This window comes from Aythya fuligula, chromosome Z, assembly GCF_009819795.1.
Source record: "Aythya fuligula isolate bAytFul2 chromosome Z, bAytFul2.pri, whole genome shotgun sequence".
Classification (NCBI taxonomy): domain Eukaryota; kingdom Metazoa; phylum Chordata; class Aves; order Anseriformes; family Anatidae; genus Aythya; species Aythya fuligula.
In genome coordinates, this window is record NC_045593.1 from 18,040,627 (window position 1) to 18,062,002 (window position 21,376).

General features: G+C 38.2%; 1 protein-coding gene across 1 annotated transcript in view; it reads left to right on the forward strand.

The window, feature by feature from the left end:
- The window catches only part of ITGA2 (integrin subunit alpha 2), an 82,253-nt gene that overhangs the window by 7,541 nt on the left and 53,336 nt on the right, over positions 1–21,376 (forward strand). The window contains exon 2 of the mRNA XM_032205586.1: positions 4,806–5,287. Within this exon, the coding sequence (XP_032061477.1) occupies positions 4,806–5,287 (482 nt within the window). The remainder of the gene's footprint in view (positions 1–4,805; positions 5,288–21,376) is intronic.

Here is a 21,376-nt window from a genome sequence, read left to right on the forward strand (position 1 = left end):
TTTTGCTCACCTATAAAAAGAACCAGTAAAATAATCTATGTACTCCAAGGTGGTAGGACACAGTTCTGTCAAAACAAGTTGTAATAGGTTAGCATGTGCTGATATGTATGGACAGAAGCAGGACTGGAGAGGACACTATGGCCACACTCTGCCTTTTGAGGGCTTTCTACTGAACCCTCTCATGAATATCAATTTCATATTTATTTTTTCAGAGGACAGCCTGACTTTAAAATATGTGAATATTGTTCCTGCACATCTGCTGTTCACATCAAAGCACTGGTATACTTCTCTTTGCCAGTAGTGAAAAAGAGTATAAAGCTATGGGTCCTGTGTTTTCCCTTTAAAATCCCAATTTCACTTTTCAATCCTTTTTAGTTGCTCTGAGGTTCATATCAACTGGTAAAATAAATCAAGTGCATACTGACCCAACTCAACTTTCAAACGTTTTGCCAAGGTCTATTGTGAGTTGTTGTCATCTCAGTTATCCCTTTCTCTTCATTGCTGGCAGGTTTAGCGGAAAACAGATTACTCAGTTCAAAGTGTTTACTCTTCACTGGGCTGTGTAACAAGATCTGTTAATCTCAAATCACCATGTAAAAAAATCCCCTTCCCCACATGGATTTTAATGATTCTTGGAGGACCTGAGATGCATGGGGAGGTGAAGGAAGCGGCTCCATATGCTTTAAACTGATCTTATTTATTTATTTATTTATTTATTTTGGTGTGAGGATTAACCTATACATCAGGATAAATGATGTCAATCATGTAGATGGCAGATTGTGACTTTCTAATGGAGGGCTCTAAAGATGGGAATGGGCTCTAAATGTGGGGCTGTTTGCTTTGTAAGGGGTGTGCATATGTGTGTACCTGGGCAGGGGGCCTCACTACAATACTTTACATATTTTATTACACATTACATAGTACTTTATGCATCTGACACACCAGTCCTCCTGAAATAAATGACTTCTTTTTTAATTAAGTCAACAGTGTAGGCACTTCTGAAACCTACACAGAGTGATTCTTCCTGTCCACCCTTTGTATGGAGAGGCTTTCAAAGGTGACTGAGAGTGTAGGATATTTTCATCTTTCACTAAATTATGCCCTCTGTGCAGATTCCCAAGAAGGATGGAGCATATGCCCTCTTGAAAGCACTTATTTCATCAATAATACAGTATTGACAATACAGAAATACATCTATTAAAGTCAAATCAATTATTACATTCTCAATAATGGCTTGGAATGAAGTCATAGAATAAGCTGAATACTAAAAATTGCCAATTCTTATAAATACTAAGAAGTGTATCTTCCTGATCTTTGGAATTAAATTAACTGAATAGAAAACTATAAATTACCCCAATGGCAAAATCATGTACAAGAACTAATACTGGCTCAGACCAAAATCTGTGTAATATAAAGTCCTGTCTCTGATGGAAACCTATGGAAAAGCCTAATACCTAGACAAGACCAGCTTCTCACCAGCACTATTCCATCCTCGAGTTTTTTTGCAACTCAAGTTCTTCACAGGCTGGGAAGGTTTCAGTGTGTTTAGTAATCTGTTTCTTTGGCCACAATGGGGAACCCGTATTAGCTTTAAACTTCTACCACTCTGTGGCATTGAGGTCTGCACCTGAGTACACTCTAGGAGAAGAAACATACCCTTTTTTTCTGTGTTCACCTCTCTTCATGGTAGCTTTGTCACACAGCCCAAACTCACCTATTCTAGAAGACAGAGTATTACTAACCCCATCATTGTCATCCATGTCCCTTCTAATACTATACATTTAATATTTCCTTTTAAGACACTCCTATTCCAGAGGTAAAAGTCCTAACTTACTTAGCCTTTGGATTGAGGACTTTCCTCACCTTCCATCCTCTCTCTCAAGTTTTTCTAGTTCTAACATAACACTTTGAGGTGAATGAAACAAAATTGCACAGTGTTAAAAATGTGTGTTTTAATCAGGAGCATAGCAAAGTGCTGGCTTATACTCTACTAATTAGCTAAATAATTCCTGAGATGTTGTTTGAGGTTGTTTTTTTGTTTGTTTGCTTGGTTTTGACCTTTTTAAGCTCAATACCAAAATTGAATTATTACTAATGTCTAAACTACTGCTATTATTTCCTCACCACTATTTTTAGCATTTTCTTTTTGGTTTTTGATTGGGTTGGGTTGTTGTTGCTGTTGTTGGTGGTGGTGTTGGGTTTTTGTTTTTGCTTGCTTGTTTTTTGTTTTTGTTTGGTTTTGGTAGCTCATTTTTTTTCCTTCAGTGCCTTCTTTTAATATAACATTTTTTGTTACAGACATCATGTACCTGCCAAAAGTAACAACTGTTACTTGGTGGCCCTTCCCTCTAACATCTTAATACACATCAAAGCAGTGACCTGGAGCCATACACCTTGGCCTCACAGCCTGCAAATTGCATCATCTTCATGAGAGCCCCTCCCAGAAATAAGTGAACAAAAAACTCCTAGGTTGTGCACAGCACAGAAACTCTGAGTGTGCAGCCACCCCTCACAGATGACAAGATATGGAAATACCCAAATGTTTTTATGAGAAGGTTGCCATTAAGTTTTGATTATGTCATCATGTTGAAAATATATACTGACTGCAAAAATCTCACAATAAAACCTCACAAAAATCTCACAATAATATGCATTCACCATATTTTTAAATCAACTATTCGTGCAGCTTCTTTCTCTTGAAAATGCAAAAATTATAGTGAACTTTTTGTGGTGGAACTGATCAAGCTACTTGCTTCCAACAACACCTACCATGAAAAAAGAAAGGTCATTTGGCAATTGCCAACCAAACAGATACTTCTAAAGCGCAACTCATCTGTATTTGCATAGAACCAAGCCTGAAACTTTGCAAACCAGCTCAGGCAGACACAGTATTTTTGACAAGTGTTCTTGTGATTACTGATGAGCAAACACAACAGGGTGCTAAAAAGAACATCAGTAAACAGTGAAGACATGTAGAGCACAGAACGCTTATCAGGCCCCCTTTTAAATTCCAAAAATAATGAGTACTAAGCTATCTTGTCTCTGAATTTTTGTTTGTTTTTGTTGATGAAATAGATTAAGGAATGATTTTCTTATTCTTTCCTTCCTTCTTTCTTTCTCTAATTACATAAAGAGTATGTATAGTGTAGCTGAAAAAAAAAATCTAAATTGTGAAATACTGCACAGCACAGAAAATAGGTTTTCTGTAATACACAATATGTAGTTCAGGATTATATGATAGGATTATTAAAAAAAAAAAATGCTTTGTAATCTATTTAAAACAAGTACTCATCTAAAGGTATATTGTTACAGAACTAAATAATTTATGCAGCATATATTCTCTTTTGACCTACTCTTCACAGATAAAGACAAAAATTAGTTAGGGAAGCAACACTCTGGGAGACAGCCTTTGTGTGTGTGAAACTATTTTTCAACATTGTGTCTGTATGAGGAAGAAAGTTTCGTATCCTGAGGGTGTATTTATAATTAGGATGATGTAACTGAATCAAAGACATTGTTCCTTAGGAAAATGAGGTGCCTTGGTCTTCAGAGGCTATTTTAAGGTGGGGCACAGCATGATTCTAGGTGTATTTGATTTAAGAAGTCATTCTTCCTATGCTCTGTTTTTTGTTTATTATTATTATTATTACTTTTCTTTGTGGTAGTATAGATTTCCCTCTTAATCCCAGAGCTGCACACATACTTACACACTCAGCACAGGCAAGGAGAAAAGAGCCCAGAACTGCTATCACACCTGGTACTGGAGCAGATGATTCTGTTTTAGGTAGCTGCTCCTTGAAGTGTATATTTGCAGGGCTGTTGAGACACCATAAAGAGGAAATCGAGGGACTGCACTGAGACATGTGAGTCATTGTCAGTAAACGATTGACTGAGTCCACAGAGGGAATGTTTCCTAGGTCAGAACTGACGAAGTCTTGGGAAGTGAGTCCATGTACTAGTTCATAGGTTAGGCTGAGTAACAAGACTTTGCGTCCTTAAAGAGTAAATATGTGCAAGAGACCAATATGAGTTATTCCGTGGCAGGTCCCTGCTGTACTTCCATCAAGGACATTAAATTCCTGATGAAGTTTTCTTAAACTATACATAGTTCCTAAAAAAAAGCGATGTCCAAATAAATACCTGTTGAACAATCCCCCATGTTAACAGGCTCCGTAAGTCAACAGGCTCTGAAGTTAACCTGTCAACTTACAATTGAGATTCACAGCATTAAAAAGACATAAGACAGTGAGAGAATACATGTATTTTTATAACACTCCTGAAATAAAAGCTATGGTCTATGTCACACCAAAATGACTGTGACCTAGACGATGAACAGGGGGAAGGAAACATTTCTATTTCAAGTTTCCAGACAAATTGCCTTTTTCACTCCACTGTGTTATTGACAGAAAGTTCAAATTCATTCATCAAAAATCATTGTTGCAAAAACAGAATGTATAAAAACAGGCAGTATAATATAGGCTGTACCACAATTTCTGATATATACGAGAACAGAGGGACTGAGAAAAGGAAGACTTCTCAAATACTTTGAATATACAGTACTCAAACAGCCTGAAAGCTGCACAGAATGGAGGTAAACCTGCACTTTGTGCTGATTTCTGATTTCTTTGTGAGCAGAATCCTCGCCTTCGTATTTTTACAGACTTTCACTCCCATTGTGTCCCTGGACATTGGCAGGGCAGCTAAGGCAGCATTTTGCATAGGCATCGTTGGGTCACTCGGGTGGCAAGGCTGCCTGTTGCACTCCTCACAGCTGAGGGCATATTCTGCAGGAATTTCATTTAAAGGAGAAGATGCCGGCTTAAAGCAATTGAGTACAAAGTGCAAAACTCGGTGAAGACAACTGCCTCAGCAGCCAACAACTTCACCACGGCTTGCAGCACTTTCAGCTGGCTCCCAAAGTGGGAAAGAGGACCCGTCCCCCGCCTGCGGAGGATTGGCTCAGGGTACCCGGGGCTGCCTCCAACCCGGCGCAGCCAGGAGGAGCGGGCACACACCGGGTACAACCGCCCCCTCGGGAGCGGCACCGGGGGCGGACCGCAGCGCAGGGTCTCCGCGGGGCGCAGGGGGCGGGCGGGACGAGGAGGAGGAGGAGGAGGAAGAGAAGGAAGAGGAGGGGTATTTCGGGGCGGCGAGGAGCAGGTGGTGCTCAGTGCTGCGCTGGGAAGCGGCCAGCTCGGAAGCGGCACCGGCCCGGCTAAGGCGCGCAGCACCGCTCAGCACCGCACCATGGGCTCCGCGGCACTGCCGCCGCTGCTTCTGGCTCTGGGTAGGTCTCAGCGCCGGGCTGCGCGCCCGCGGAGCGGGACGAGGGGAGCGCGGAGCCCCTGCGCTGTTGCTCCTCACCGCGGCGCATTGCTGCGCGCATTTCTGAGTGCGATGCTCCGGGGCAGGTACAGCCCGTGCTCTCCGGGCAGGTTGGGTCAATTCCTGCCGGGTTGGCACCGGGTTGGGATTTCAGAAAAATGGTGGTGGTGGTGCTACGGAGAGGGTGCAGTTTGCTGCGCGGGTTTGCGGTTGTAAGGGAGTTGTGCCCTTTTGGGCAGGTGATACTCCTTCTTGTGAACGCTGCTCCTAATTTGCAAAAATCATCTACGTCTAATCCCACCCTGCTGGGCAGATGTCTCTCCTTGGAAAAGGACAGAGAAACTTGAACCATCTCCTCCTTCTCTTGGCTGACTAAATTACCATTACATATATTTTCCTGGGAACTATAAGCCATTATATTCATTTGCCATAAGCAAATTCCCAACCACGTTCAGAGTTTGTAATATTACTGTATGCTCTCTCAAACCCTTAATTAGCAAGTCACTGAGGAAGAGGCAGAAAAATGAGTTTTAACCGATGAGCTGTTCCAACTTGCTCTTTCAGTAACTATAGCAAACACTACAGTGGAATGTGCGGCTGCAGGGTATGAAATCAAATGAAATGATATTAACCTGTGATGAGATATACAGTATAAAAACAACTTGGTAGTTTTCTTTAAAATTCTTAAAAGCATCAGGGGGCAAAACATCCAGTCTGCACTTTTGCTCCGTCCATCCTTTATGTTCCTGGTTATGGTCACTGCACACCAGGAGCAATAACAGGCGCTGTCAGTCCCAGGCTAAAAGTCCTAGGACTGCAAAAGTTTGTCAAGCAGTGCTGAAAGCAGAAGATAAGGACTGGTTGTGAAACCAGGATTCCCCTGGCAATGAGACTGACAGGAATGGGATAGGTCTACTTTGTTCAGGCACTATCAATGATTCATCTTCATTTATACAGTTGAAAGCTGACATACTTTTGATTTCAGATCTTTCGTGACATTTGATGTTAATAGATGTAATTGCTGGGTTAATACTCACATTAAAGCCTTTTTTGATCTTACAGAACTACGAGGAAAGTAAGGAAAAAGTAAGTTTCAGTAATGGAGTGTTTTCTTTGAGTGGTTTTGTCCTGCGATGATTGAATTCTGATGAACTCTTTAACTTTCAAAGGCAGTAGTCTTAAATTTAACGGGGCTACCTTAGGCCATTCAGCAAGAAAATACCCCAAGTATGTTTTAAACTTGATTTTGTGTAATATATTAATTTCTGAATTATCAGCTATATTAAATGGACCACATAAGTGTATTGCTTTGTTCTATCTTCAAACTCTACTAAAAGTAACGCAACAGTTGATAAAGGTGTGGGTTATTTGTTTCTTTGTTGGTTTTGTTTTGTGTGTATTTTTATGGTTGGAAAGTCATTAAGACATTTTTATAAAGTCTTATAGACTTTATATATATAGTTGTACAGCAAAGAAGAACTTTCTTCTTTGAAAGAACTTTCTTCTTTGCTACAAGAAGAAAGAAATAGAAAATGTAATAGAACTACCATTTTGGTATTATAAACTTGTTACCAATCTTTTATTTGTTGACCAAACATTATACAGTCTGTAGCAGTAGATTCTGTTATGAGGAGAAGCACAGAAGTAGATGAATTTAAGAGGAGTAACTTCATAGTGCAACCTATACCTGATGCTTTCTGTTGCAATACACTGGTTTTAGCTGCTTATAGCTTCACCACACGTAATTCTTTAAATCTGTATTTTCAACGTCCGGTTTCTTCCTTTAGGCTGTTCTTTAAAAATTGGAGCCAAAATAGCCTAGTTGTTCCTGAGGGTGAGGCCTGTGGAAAATAAAGTGCCTTTCCTGGGCTCAGTATTGGTAGCATTTACTTTGGAAAGCTCTAGTGCCCTCATACTTCAGAGCAGATATTTGAAATTTGTCAGGAGGGTGTTATTTGCATCGTCTTGAAACCGTACCCAAAGTTGGCCAAGAAACAAACCTTTGGAAAACTTCATTCCTCTGGAAATAAATTGATTTTTATCCTCATGGTTTTAACATAAATTCTGTCCATCCTTGATGTGGAGCTCAGTCAGGCTTTATTTGCAATTATAGTTGCAATGGGCTGCATGAGGTCTAGGTCTATATCTGCAAACATGGAAACTGTCTCCCTTGTGTTCTTGTATTATTTGGTATTTTTACAGCAATCTCTTCTTTCCAGTTTGAATCTGGATGCTTCAGGAGATACAACTTTGGCATGTTCTTAAAATCTCCGCTCTGTCAAGCTTATATCGCTCACACTATTCCACTCTAAACTAAAAAATCCCAGGTAAATAACAGTTATGCCTTTTGGACCATGTGTACCACATGGGGACCACAAGCTCTTAAGCTGTTAGGCCCAGACAGCCTGGAGAAAGAAAGCAGTCCTATGTGAAATGGGGAAGGGGTCGTTCTCTGAAACTTCATATAGAATCTGGAATTTCCAATTGTAATCTCTTGGGTTTTGTTCAGTATGTATCTGATCCTTGCTGATGAAAAGCATCACATGGTTCCAGGAAGCAGCAGTGTCCCTCAGACTTCCTGGCAATGGGCTGAGATCTGTATGGTGAGAGAGGGGAAGACCCCACTAACAGTCTTTTTCTTCTGATCAGTTTTGTTTAGTTCCAGAGAACTGGCAACTATTAATATGAATGCTATGATAAAACAACAGAGACAAAAATGTAACAGTTAGGAAGTACAAGAAGTAAGTTAGAAACCTGGATTTGTCCCCTTTGCACATCCAGCACATCACACAGTGCTTTGAACTCAGGTCCATATCCTTCCTCCTCACTGATGTGGCTGTCTGTGAACAGGTGAATGTAGTCCCTAAGAATGTGAAGAAAAGTAGGATGAAGAGAAAATAAAAGATATATGTATGTATGCATACATACATTGTTCCTTGCAGAATCTTTGGATTCAAATCCAAAAATCTTTGGATTTTTATCTGTTTCTTTTCTCTCTCTTTTTTTTTTTTTTTTTTTTTTTTTTTTTTCTTTTGGACACAAAGCCAGTGCAATTTCAGGCGAGTCATTTAAATCAAATCTTTGACACGTGGTTGGAGCTTTTGTGCTACTCTCTTTCTTTTTGCTCAGCCAGGGGTTCTCAAAACTGTAGCTGCATTTTCACAATCTGGTTAAGCTGACCTGAATGTGGGGCTGGTGCTGCAAGGACATTTCATCGTCTCCTGATTGCATGTTCCCACCAGTTTCCCCATGGTGCTATTGGAACATGGTCCGGGGAACAGGTCAGGGACCCGTCTGCCTGAATAATTTTTTCCTTTTTTTGGGCCAGGTCAGTTTTGGAGATCAGCTAACCTGATCCTGTTCATTTGAGCAGTTTAAGTGTTAGCACTGGCATAAGGGACTGTCAGAACTTGTAGCCAGAGGTAGGAGGGAAGCTGGAAAAGTTTCTTGCACTGGTAGCCAACACTTCCACTGGCTTGAGCTGCTTGTGAAAGTGCATCTTGACATGCAAGGCTGCTGTGTATTCACAGCTGTGAATGAAGTCAATGGAAATTGTATTTTGAATGTGCTATGTATTCTGAAAAAACAAGGTTTTAGCTGTATCATTAGATATCCAAAAGTGGTGAGTACTTTTGTCCTCAATCTTTTTAAAGGGGATCTCTTCACATGAGTGTTCAAAAATAAATTCACAGTCATATGCAAATACTTAGATGTTTATGGTCAAAATATGTAGGGATGAACACACAAGGAAGCTGCTAATTCAGCGGTTTAAGTTAGCAAACGTAAAAAGTAGAAGACCATGTGCTGACCGGAAAGGAGGAAACTCTTAACTGAATAGCAGTTAGAAGTAAAAATGTAGTGTGTAATGATAACACACACAACCCACCACATTAATTTAAAGCTGTACAGCTGCAGTTAATTTTTGCCTTTCTCCCTTTTTGTGATCATCTTTTGTCATCTTGCTGTTTTAGTATCCTACTTATGAGTAATCTTTTTGTTTAAAATCATTCTAAAATCTGAAGACTGTTCAAAAGCCAGACCCAAATGTGAGCTTTTCTGAAACTAAAATTATCTCTAGTTTTTCCTACTTTCAGAGAGCTTGTCAGGTAGCAGGAGTGTTGTTATATATTATTCTTGGAGTTTTGCCTTTCACAGCATTGCACATTGAAGCAAGGCATCATTCATACTGTATTACAGGACTTTTATTTTGTACAAACTACATTTATTTTAGAAACTACACAGTGTATTACTGTCACACTCCTAAACACATTAACTGCTAATGTTTATTTGTGCATAATTTGGGCAAAGCAAACATGAGATCTTACTAACAAGTTTTAACTATGTGCTATCTGATTCTGGAACAATTTTTGAATTCTCCTATGCTTTTTATTATTATTATTTACTCAGTTGCACAGAATTTTCATTTAGGAAGTCAAAGTAAAAGGATGGGTACTTTTTGATTTCATTGTGTTTCTTAGTCACTATATAAACGTTATTCATTGTGGTCTTTCTTCACTGTTGTTAATTTTGAATGAATAAAAGTAGTTTCTGCATGTACTTTGTGTAATGTATTTTCATGAGGGCCAATAATTGGAACTCCCATTACAATGTCTTAATCTCCAAATGGGTGAATGTGAATAAAACACTGTCCTTTATGGGTAATGCAGGTAAAAGGGAGTTTATCCATCTTCAGACCAGTCATTTTCTCCAGCAGAAATCTTGGCCAGTCTCTTGTCACTGTTGTTATTTTCATTTCAAGGTTTCCTTTGTTAGGCTCTGTGCAGGCTGGTTCCCATTTCCATGGTTACCATGCTGAAATGCAGACAGGACACAGGCTGGCTTCTCATCAGAGTAGCCATGCACTTGCATACCAACACATGCTATCTGCTTGTTTTAGGACATTTCCAGTAGCAATGTTCATGTTTAGGACTTCTTCTTCACAAAGTGATCCCTGGCCCTGTGATAAAGAGCTGTGTTAGGATTTCAAAACCTTGCAAAGCAAGAGAAATTGGGTTGATAAGCTATTCTGTGTATGTGTAAATAAATTGGCTGTACTGTTCCCATTCAAATTAGTCAAGGACATCAGAGAACAGTCTCAGCCTTAGTTTTCATTTCTGTTAAAACGGGTAACAGATCAAGATTTTTATTTATAACACATTTAAGTGAAATACTGATATGTATCTGTACTAAAGGGGCATGAACATCCCCCTCTTTCATGGCACCGATAAAAGGACAATAAAAATAATTGAATGGGAATATGCTGGATAAATGATAATTTCTGTCTGTGTTAACTGAGTGTGAGTATATATCTCTGTAAAACAATATGAGATAATGTTCTTTCTGCTCATGATGCACTCATTTTTCAGATGTGGAGGATACTAAAAGCATCTAGCGGAGTCAGTATAAGCTGTGTGAACATTTACATCACTTCCAAATCAGGCTGGTATTTCTGAATTAGCAAATGTATTCAATAATCTGAGTGCCAGCAATTGTTACTTTGAATTAGTCCTCTGAGCATCTTAAAATACTATTCAGGGACTAAGTCAGTTTTATTTTCTCCTGGAGATGCATATTCTTCAAAAATCTAGTAAGACTTGCACACTGATCAGGACTTAAAAGAGGAACTATACAGGCAAAGAAGTAAGATAAACACAGGCTCTTTGCTGTATGAGCAAAGACATCTTGTGTTTAACTGAATGGCATGTTCATGGTTGAATGTCACACGTGATGAATGTCACAGATTCTTTTGTCCCTTTCAAATCACTGGTAGACAGGGTGAAGGGCTTGCAAGTTATGAACAGCTCTGGTGGAACTCTCGTGACGTATTGCTGATTTACTTTGCACTTTTAATCCTGCTTCCAAGTTTGTCATTCTTCCTTTAGTTCATACAGGATATTTTTTTAAAATCATATATATCACCTTGGCTAATATGATTAGTTATTTCTTAAGAACAGAGGAAAATTACTGTTAACAACAAACTTCTGGAAGAGAGAATATTGCACATTGAAGGGGTCATTCTTAAATGAGATCTACCTAAGGAAATAATGGAGTTATAATGGAGAATAATGAAGGATGGGGCTGGTGGTAGGGAAGGTTTGATTTTAGGTTTTTACCTTTTATCTGTCTATCTCATATATCCTTGTACAGGAAAGCAGGCAGCAGTGGATGCTATGTTAAGGCTGCAGCACAAAACTGTATGAAATCAGTAGAGGTAAAACTACAGATGCGTAGGCCACCTGACTCTCTGATTACCCAGTTAAGTATTAACTCAACCATCTGCAAGATCACTTACTTCACTGAGGAATAATCAACCTGTGCTTGCTTTATGGGAATTTAGTGCAGCAATGTTGCCACCTTTTGGGGTGTGAAGGTGCCATGCTCTATATTGCCTGCAGTAAGGCAGCTGCCTGGAGGTAAACCATAGGGATTAGAAAATGGCATGTCAACTTTTTCCACATACGTAGCGGTCAATTCTAGTTTCCCAGTTGTTGTGACTTGTTGTGGTAGACCATAGATAGTGCATGTCTCCCTCTGACTGTGAAAGTGCATTGAGTAAGAAAGAAAGTGCATAATTGCTAAAACAGCAAGTCGGTAAGTTATAGAACTTTAAGTCTAAATCTACACTTGGCTACTCCTGTTCTCTTAGTGAGGTAAATGTATACATGAAATGTGTAAGTCAGGGTAGCCTGTGCTAAGACATAGTGTCCTGATTTCTTAATAGTAATATGCTATGATTCACTAAGGAAGGTAAAACATAAGAAGAATGTGCTTCGTATTGGCCTGTCTGAATTGGGATGTCTTGTTCCTGGTCACCTAGTGCATCTTAGACAATTAAGAAATATCCATAGAATGACAGAATCATTAAGTTTGCAAAAGACCTCCAAGATCATCTGGTCCAACCATCCCCCTACTACCAATATTACCCACTAAACCATGTCCCTAAGCACTGCGTCCAAACTTGCCTTAAACATCCTCAGGGACGGTGACTCCGCCACCTCCCTGGGCAAGCTGTCCCAGTGTCTAACTACTCTTTCCTAATTTCCAACCTAAAATTATTTTCCAACCTGAAAATATTTTGCTGCAGGATGTGAGACAAGAACGCTGGAAAATGTTGCCATGCATATATCTTTATTTGCACTTTCTCTTTCAAAATGAGGAGAACAATAATGATTAAGTAAAGAAACACACAACATTTTCATTAATAGCTTATTATTATATTACGGTATTCATCTATTATATTGTCATAGCTGTATATGTTAGTGTGTATATGTAAGACAGTCCATGTAGTGCTTTAATAAAGAACTAGATAGCATTTTAATCTTATTATACCATACTTTCTGTGTGGTATAAAACTGTGCTAACACTATGTGCACTACTTCTGATGTATATAGAACCAATTAATTAAATGCAGATTTAGGTGAAATTTCTCAAATGAGAGTTTAGCTGACCTTTCTTAAATGGAAAAAAAATTATCTGGCCTTACCCTTCATTTAACTATGCCCACCAACTAATGTTCACATTCAGATATGCTTGCAATATATACAGATCAAACTTAGAACAACAGAAATTACTGATAGTGAAGTAACTCCCTTATTAAGATGGGCAAAACAATAAACAAAGGAAAAAAAAAAAAAAGCAGTACTCCTTGGATGGTAGTCAGTCCTTTAGTAGTTCTCTTAATTAGTAGTTATGATATTTGTTTTATTCTAGTCAAATTTGCTTTCATTTCACCATGTCTATGTGTTCCCCGTTTTTGTTATTGTTTGTTTTCTTTTCCAAACTGCCCAGAACCAGTTCAGCGTATTGAACAAATAAGGTAAAGAAAATACTTCAGGAGTCTCTGGAGTTGTCTTTCACAGAAGTTGATTACAGATACAATAGACTCTCCTTCTCTGAAGACAAAAAGCAACTGTTCAGCTTTTGTGGAAACAAACGTTATCTCTAGGAAACTCTTCTTAAATGTACATGTGCCCTGCTGTCTGTGCCCAGATTGTACAATGGCTGCATTTTTCAAAAAAGAGAATTTCTTTCTGAACTCTGATCGGAGATGGCATCACCCACCTGACCACAAGTGTCTAGATACACTGCAATCCTGTGTATGGTCTGGAGGGTAGGGCAGTGCACAATTCTGCCCCACAGCAGGATTCTGCCCCACAGCACCCAAAGACCGGCACCCCTGCCCCAGCTGGCATGAGTCAGAATTACTGAGTTAGAAAAGACTTTAAGGCACTTTTAAAGTGCATGAGAAATATTTTCACATGAATAGGAAGGCTCTGGAAGTCAAGCAGTAGACTGAGAGGGTATTTGAATTTTGTCTTCCTCAGACACCTGCTTTAGGTGTCTCCTTCCCTTGAGGTATAGGCTGGGGACAGTTTTGGGGAAGGAGGCATCTAGTTGAGCCTTTTTCAAGAAGTTGCTACCTGAGAAGTAATGATAATAATCACTTGGGACTTAGCTCTCCATTGAGGTGTGTTCCAATGTGGATTCACCTCTCTCACTTTTCCAGAATCATCTTCACTACCAGGCAGTAAAGCAGTCAAAGTGAAGTACTCTCAACCTCTGCTGCTGAAACTGGTCTCTGCTCATCCCAGCACATGTCTGCGGGCAGACAAGCAAAGGCACATCTTGCCTGTGGCCTTTTGGCTGGTGTACTAAGCTGGGAGAAGAGTTCTGAGCTGGTCATTTTGGACTGCTGGTGTAATTTACATTTGGAAAATAGACAGTGCCTTAAAAGAACTTACTTAAATGTTTAGTTTAATTATTTACTTATTTAGAGCAGAAGTTATTCAATCCAGGAGTCATCCATCACCACTGGCCATGATAGCAGAGTGTGTCTCAGGTAGAATAATTTTGCTGTTTGGGGTGCTTCTGCACCATTATGATATTCTAAGTATGCATATGCCTTTTTTTTTTTTACACTACAAAACCTAGGAGACAGGTGATTTTACATTCAGTCTGGGTTAGGCAGCTGCTGAAGTCTGGGCATCCCTGAATTGTTTTCCTGATTTTACTGAGTCCACATTCTGCCTGGTGCCAGCTGATGATTTCAATGTGCATTAAGGATGAATTTCAGGTGAGTGGCTGTGACCACCCACCTACCATTCAGTCTGCTGGGCCATGAGCTACCCTTCCAACCAGTGGAGACAAATAGTCATTAAGTCTGCTATAGGAAAACAAAAGTTATGATAATTATAGCTCTTCCAACTATTGTATTATATATCCTGTGGAGCTTTGGGGGTTTTCTTGTTGCAGGAAGCTAATGTAGTGAAGTTGTTACAGCTGATGCAGTTCTTGTATACAGCTCAGACAGCTGAGCTCCTGGCTAGTTCTTGAGAAGCTGAAATGGATGGTCAGGGTAGTAAATGTGGTGTCCTAATGTGATCGTGATGGTAGAGTTGCTCTCAAGTCACTTCAGTCGTCATGCTGCAGACTGTGACTCTGGATCTGTCATAAGATACATCCCTCACACTTTTTCTAATTTAGCCCTTCCAGGTGCTATAATATGAAATGATTTAATCTTCTTACAGGATACACACACTGAAATTCTCATATAGTCTAGAATATGCTATGCATAGGAAAATATAGATCCCTTTGATTGTTTTTGGTGTTCTTGGTATCTATGTACAAATGTGCATGTTCATCTGTGTACAGTCTTTCATAAAAGCCAAAAAGAGGAAATGCAGAAAATAGGATACAGAGATAGCAGTTATATTGGTTTCTGTGTGATGACATGCATTTCCTCTTTTACAGTCCTAATGTAGCTCATGCTGCTCTGACTATATTTGGAAATATTGACGGTTTATAAAAAGGGTCAACAACCGATAATGTGAGCATGATGGAAGAGAAGTTGCTGGAGTGGAATTCCACATGAAAAGTCAGTTTTTATCGTAGGGAAACATACGAAACTCATACGAAACTTCTTTTCATGATCCTTAGTTACGAAGCCAGTAACTTAACTGCATATGTAGCATATATGTATGCACAGCTTATTAGCCATGCGTACTTTTAATCTCTTTGTGGTATTATTGAGCACAAATTGCGGGAGTCTAAGAGCTAAGACAAAATAATCCTGAGTTGTACTGAGATCAAGGAAGAAAAGAAAAAAACTGCAAGTCAGTTTGTAAAGATGCAATTCCTGTCAGCTTTCTGTAAAAGAAAAGTTATTTCCACTGGATTTAAAGATGGAAACATGCCAGGATAATAAGTCTGCGTAGGTCCAAATACTTGCTGTCTTTATTAAAAACATATAGGAAGTTGTCAGTCCAGCAGGAGTTTCTCTTGAATGTGACTTTGTAATCAGAACATGATTGTGGAATCAGTCCTTGTATATACAGTAGGTTGTTGAGATTTCTTAACTCCAGATGAAGAGCAGCGTGTTCTGCTTTGGGAATGGAGGAGACAGCAACGTGTAGGCAAAAAAAGGTGCTACCAAGGTAGAATTTTCAACAGTAACTAATGCAGTGGTGGCTAAATTTATATAGATCTTGTACTATGTAAGAATGCCAAAGCAGCAAAACAGACAGCGACTAGCAGCATTGTCCCAGGTTCTTCTACTTTTCATTCACAATTTGTTGTATTATCTTGTTTGCTTTCATAGCAGGTTATTGGTAACTCTTCAATGTGGATTCTCATAAACAGTAGTAATTCAAGGGCAGTGACTCAGACTTACACACACTCAGAAGTTTTCAGGCTCAGAGCTGACCTACTTCCATGAAGACACAGTTGGACAACTAAGCCAAAAAGACTTTATAGAGGGAGTGAGAGAAAGGAAAAGGGAGGATGATTTATTACTAAATGAGGCATTGGCCATTATTTTTTTCTTTCTTTTTTTTTATTTTTTTTTTCTTCTAATTTATTTCTACACTAACCTGTGTAATCTCGGTTAATTATTAAATAGTTTGATATATTGTAGCTGATGGGAAGAAAACTTCAGTCTCGAGATAAAAGAAAATAAAACAAACAGATGAAAGAATAAAGTAATAAAGACTTACCTTTTTAAGACTTCTGTAAACATGATGACATATAACAAAGTAATAAAAGTGAGGATTATTAGATATTCTGATTTCTAGTACAAAAGATCCAGTGTTGTGCCATTCACATACTTTTATTCTGGTTTCCTCTTGAAGGTTTACATTTTGTTTATTTATTTATTATTTATTTATTTAGAGGGGTTTTTCACCATAAGGAATGTTCATTTTAAAATAAAACAGGTTAACTGTGATGATAAAAGCAGTGTTTTAGTACATGAGCTGAAAATTTCTAAGCGTTATTGTGAGTATACACTGATAAGGTTTTGCATATTGGAGAAAAAACACAAGCAATAGAGACGTATACAGCAAAAATCTAATAAGAAATGATTGTTTTACGTATCCTGACTTCTGCAGGTGAAGGTTAGTAAGCCTTTCCAGGTTAAATTATAAGTTGTTCTCTATTTTATCTGCTATATGTAGTTGGATTCTAATGTATGAGTATACTTGCAATACACAAAATTGTGATTCATATTTACATTCATGTACAGAAAATCCCAAAACAGTGCAACCAATACAAAATTATTTATTTTATGTTAAAAAGAATTTGGTTTGATGTCATTACCTGTGCATGTGCACAATGCACATAGCAGTGGAGAAAAGCAGATCACACTGAAGACTAACATGTCGGCAAAAGAAAGAAGTGGGTTTTGGCCAGATTTGCACCTCAAACAAGCTCATTGCAGTGAAAATTACTTGGTGGCTTCTGAAAGGCACAATGAAGAATTATTGAGAATTATTGTTCTCATAACATAGGTTTTGAATAGTAAGGGAATAGCTTTACTCTTATACTAAAAAAGCTTTTACACTTTTTTTTTCCCTTAAATAAAATAACACTGAATATATTTAATAATGAAGCAAATACTACTTGACTGCCTTCTTTCATAACTTTATTACTCTCTTCCTGCCTTCATTCCACCTTTCTGGCCAGTATTTAGAGGACAGTAGGTGATTCACAGTGTGAGTGCCTGTAGATGCCTGTATTTCCCTGCTAACTCTAGAACCTGTTAGCCAAATTCAGCTAATTTTTGCAGAGGAATGAAAACAATAAACAGATGAGCATTGGGGTGAGACAAAAGTGGCTTTACAAGTTACCTAACAAATAAGGAGATTTAATGTGAGCTTGCACAACTGCAAAAAGCCCATCCCAAAGAGAGCACCTAGAATTGCTTCAGAGGTAGAGGAAGTTGGAACTAGAGTGTGCAATTCAGTGTGATGACGCCAGAGGAGACCAAGAGTTAAGTTCTCTCTTCCCTTCCACTACTTTCTTTTTCTCTGTCCCCACTGGGGGCTAGCAGGTTCCAGGGCATTGCTGATGTATATTATTTAGAGGAAGAAATCCTTAGGACTAAAGGGAAAATTTTCTTTGTAGAATCCTTTTTTGTGTAGCAACTCTTTTGGAGCAGATTAAAATGAAATGCAACTTAAAGTATCTACTATTTCAGGAAGACAGCTTTAAAAAAAAAATGCTAGACCAAACATACGAAGATGTAGGCTATACACATCTGACTGGCTGCTAATGTATGAAACTGCTTCAGGAAGCAGACAATAATCCATTGGGTTTTTTTGATCCAAAGCAATTAATGGACTAAAAAACTATACAAGGATGTTTGAAATGCTGTCATGCTAGGTCATGGCCTTTGTCTTCCTCAGTGACTACAGGCTTAGTCCTTCCCAATCCATTACTGTATTTTTATTGTTATTATTCCCTTGTATTTGGATGTTTTCCTAAATGAGTTATCACTTTTTTTTTTTTTTTAAACTTGGCAGTTGTTTCTGTTCAGTTACAAACCTGGCAGAGGTGCGTTGTTGATGTTGGGTGTGTGTTTACTGGGTTCTGCTGCCCTGTTTTGGGAGAGTTTCTGAAGCTGTGGTGCTGCACAGTGGGCAGCAACTGTGGTCATGTTTCAAGGCAGAGTGGAGCTTTGCATAGGGGCTGTTTCTGTTTCCTCACATGACACATTAGTGGAGTGAGGGCTCATTTACAAAGACAAATGGTAGCTGTAGTTGGATTATGTAATGAAATTATTCTGTTTTATAGCTAATAGCTTTTTGAAGAATAAAATACCATATCATTGAGGAAAAATATGAAGGTTCCTTCATTGCAATATTTTCTACTTGCAAGGTTAATACTAGATAAATTCATAACTAATGCTTAAGATGAAATGGATCTTTATAGTAGATCTTTATAGTGGATCTTTATAGTAGATCAAATTCCACTGACTCTTCCTTTTCTTTGTATGGCAGTTGCTAGACCTATTTAGTTCAAACTATGGCAACAGTATATGCCTCTATTTGACTGTATATCTTAATCAGAGCTGAGATTTGTTTGGGCATAACTAGGTCAATATGATTATGAAATTCTGCCATATATTGCTACTATTTCAGACTGCAGCATTACTTTTTCAGTGTAGCATCAGCTGACTGGAAATTCAGTGTTAGTGTTTAGACTTAAAAGACAATGAAGGATTTATTGGAACACTTACTATGATAAAAAATGCAGACCAATAATATTCTTAGTATATTTTATTAATCATTTATAAACTTTTTTTGCCAAAATAAATTATCCAACACAGAGAATTGGATGAGGAAAAAAAAATGAAACAATTAATTAAACAACTTTATTTTTCTTATACTGCTTAATCTGACTAAGAGGTTGCAGTCATTCTATTGTTATAATCACAGTATTAAATGATTATCTGTTGATGAGTCAATAGATATTTTCTGCTTGCTCACTTTAAGATCTGAATTTTGCTTACAAAATCAAAACAATTACAAACCGGGTGTACCTTATATAAGCCATTACTTCAAAAAACTTGCTCCAACTTGTCTTTTCTTTGATGCTGTTGAAGTACATCATTAGACGTCATTTTTAGTTACAGAAGAATTCACACATGTTCAGGCTTAAAGGTGGAGAGTCAGGACATGCATTATTTTTCTTTATCCCAGGAGCAAGAAAACAGTGGTGCAGAAGTATAAAAGCAGCTGTACTTCTATGCTGCAGTTCTTACTGCAAAAGATGGAATGCAGTTGCTGAAATGTGGGAATTCCCAGAAAAAAAAAAAAAAAAAGAAAAAGAAAAAGTGAAGTGATACGGCAGTTTTATTGGAAGTCTTACAGTACTTTTTATACCATTCAGGTATTTTTAATAACTTCTGTTTTTTTCTGAAGCTTTATGTTGGAAGCCACCCTGCTTGATAAAGTAATCCTCTTTAAACCAAAGTGAACAAGTCCCCTGCCTATCCAATGGAGAGAAAGAGACTCTTTTGAAGTTTTAAGAGGGGCCTTCAGAAGCTTTAGGCTTGTATCTGGCTTCCTTTGTTCCATGCAGTCTGTTTATTTGACTGTAAATAAAGTGCCGTTTGCAGACTGAAGTTAGGAGGTGGATTTTGACTTGCCTGACTAATCTCTCATCATGATCATTAAGTCACAAAACAGAATTCTGTCACCAAAAGCTATTAAAATCCAGATAGTGGATTAGTTTTCTTTATTTTGAGATTCTCAAATTATCAAAGTTCGTTGCCTGAAGGCAGCAGCAGATACTAAGTCTTTCCAGCCTAGAATGTATAGTACTTTGAATCTAGATGCTTCAGTGATTGGCACCCTTTTAATGCATAAGAGACCCTCTTATTCTGGCACAGGCTGAAAATAGGTTTGCAGCAATTTTAGCATTTTCTCTATTTTTGGCTGCAAATACTTGATTTTCTTGTTCTGAATATGGTATTTAGATAAACATACAAAAAGGATAAAGATGTCCTTATAGTGTAAGCACTATATAAGGTGGAGGAAAAAGTATATTTATATATTATATATATATATTTATTTATATATATACTCATAATATTCTTCTCAGGCCATCACCAAGGTCATAGTGAATAAGATTTGTGTGGAATATAAAATAAATAAATAAATTAAAACCCTGCTTATGATTATCAAATTTAATGTGGAATTTAAAATGACTGTCAATGAAGTATGTTTACACTATGGTTCACTTGGTAATGTCCCTGGTGAGTCAGAGCATCTTTGCCAGCTTTTCTACTTTGATTTTGTGAAGTAGTCATGGGTGAAAGGCAAATTTGATCCACAAAAAATTGTAGATGATAGTACATCTCCAGAGACAATGTTTTCAGTTTTTTTTTTTTTTTTTTTGTTCTTTTCTTTGTGCTCTTTTTTGGTTGGTTGGTTGGGTTATTGTTGTTGTTTTGTTTGTTGACCATGGGAGGACTGGGTAGGGATGCTGCAGTGTCCACAGGAGAGCAAGGGGAGAGGTGGACAGGGAATGTGCAACCAAGCTTTCAAAACCCATATCTGACTTGACACCATGCCATAGGTGAATTTGAGCCAGCTTGAGGGTTTCTCTTCAGGCTGTTAGTTGTGACATTTATTCTTTGTAATTTTATCCAGGTCTGGCATTTTTTGCCCTGGCAAAAATTTTTTTTGCATTTAATAAAACCATAGCCTTGGACATGTGAGGAGAGATCTTCAATGGATTTGCACCTAAGTTGGCCAGTGCACTTAGAATACATTTAGATAAATTACAATTTGGCTAGTGGACTGGATTTAACACATACCTTTGAAACACAGGAGCATTAAAGCATGGCAGTACCCCTTTCTACCCAGTGAAAACTGGGCACAGCAGCAGTGTTAAGACATGTTTACCTAAGTCATACAAATGGAAGTTTATTTTGCAGGGTTTATCTTGCCCTTCTTCCAGGGCTGTAGGTTCCATTTGGGATGGCTGCAGTGTCAGTAGATGGCATTAGGAAGATAAAATCCTTTTAGATAAAATCATTTTAAATTGTGTTAGACAAATAGAACTGCTTTCCCTACCCTCTGCCCTCAAGTCCATCCATCTAAGGCATAACCACATTACACTGCTTCCTAATATCACACATGGAGATCCTGTCCAGTTGAAGCTACTGGAGGGTAGCAAGAATGTGGCCAGTGAATCTCATGAATGCATAAATCTGTTTCTTGTATCTTTTCTCTGCACTTACAACAGCCTGCAATTAGAGCAGTGCTGT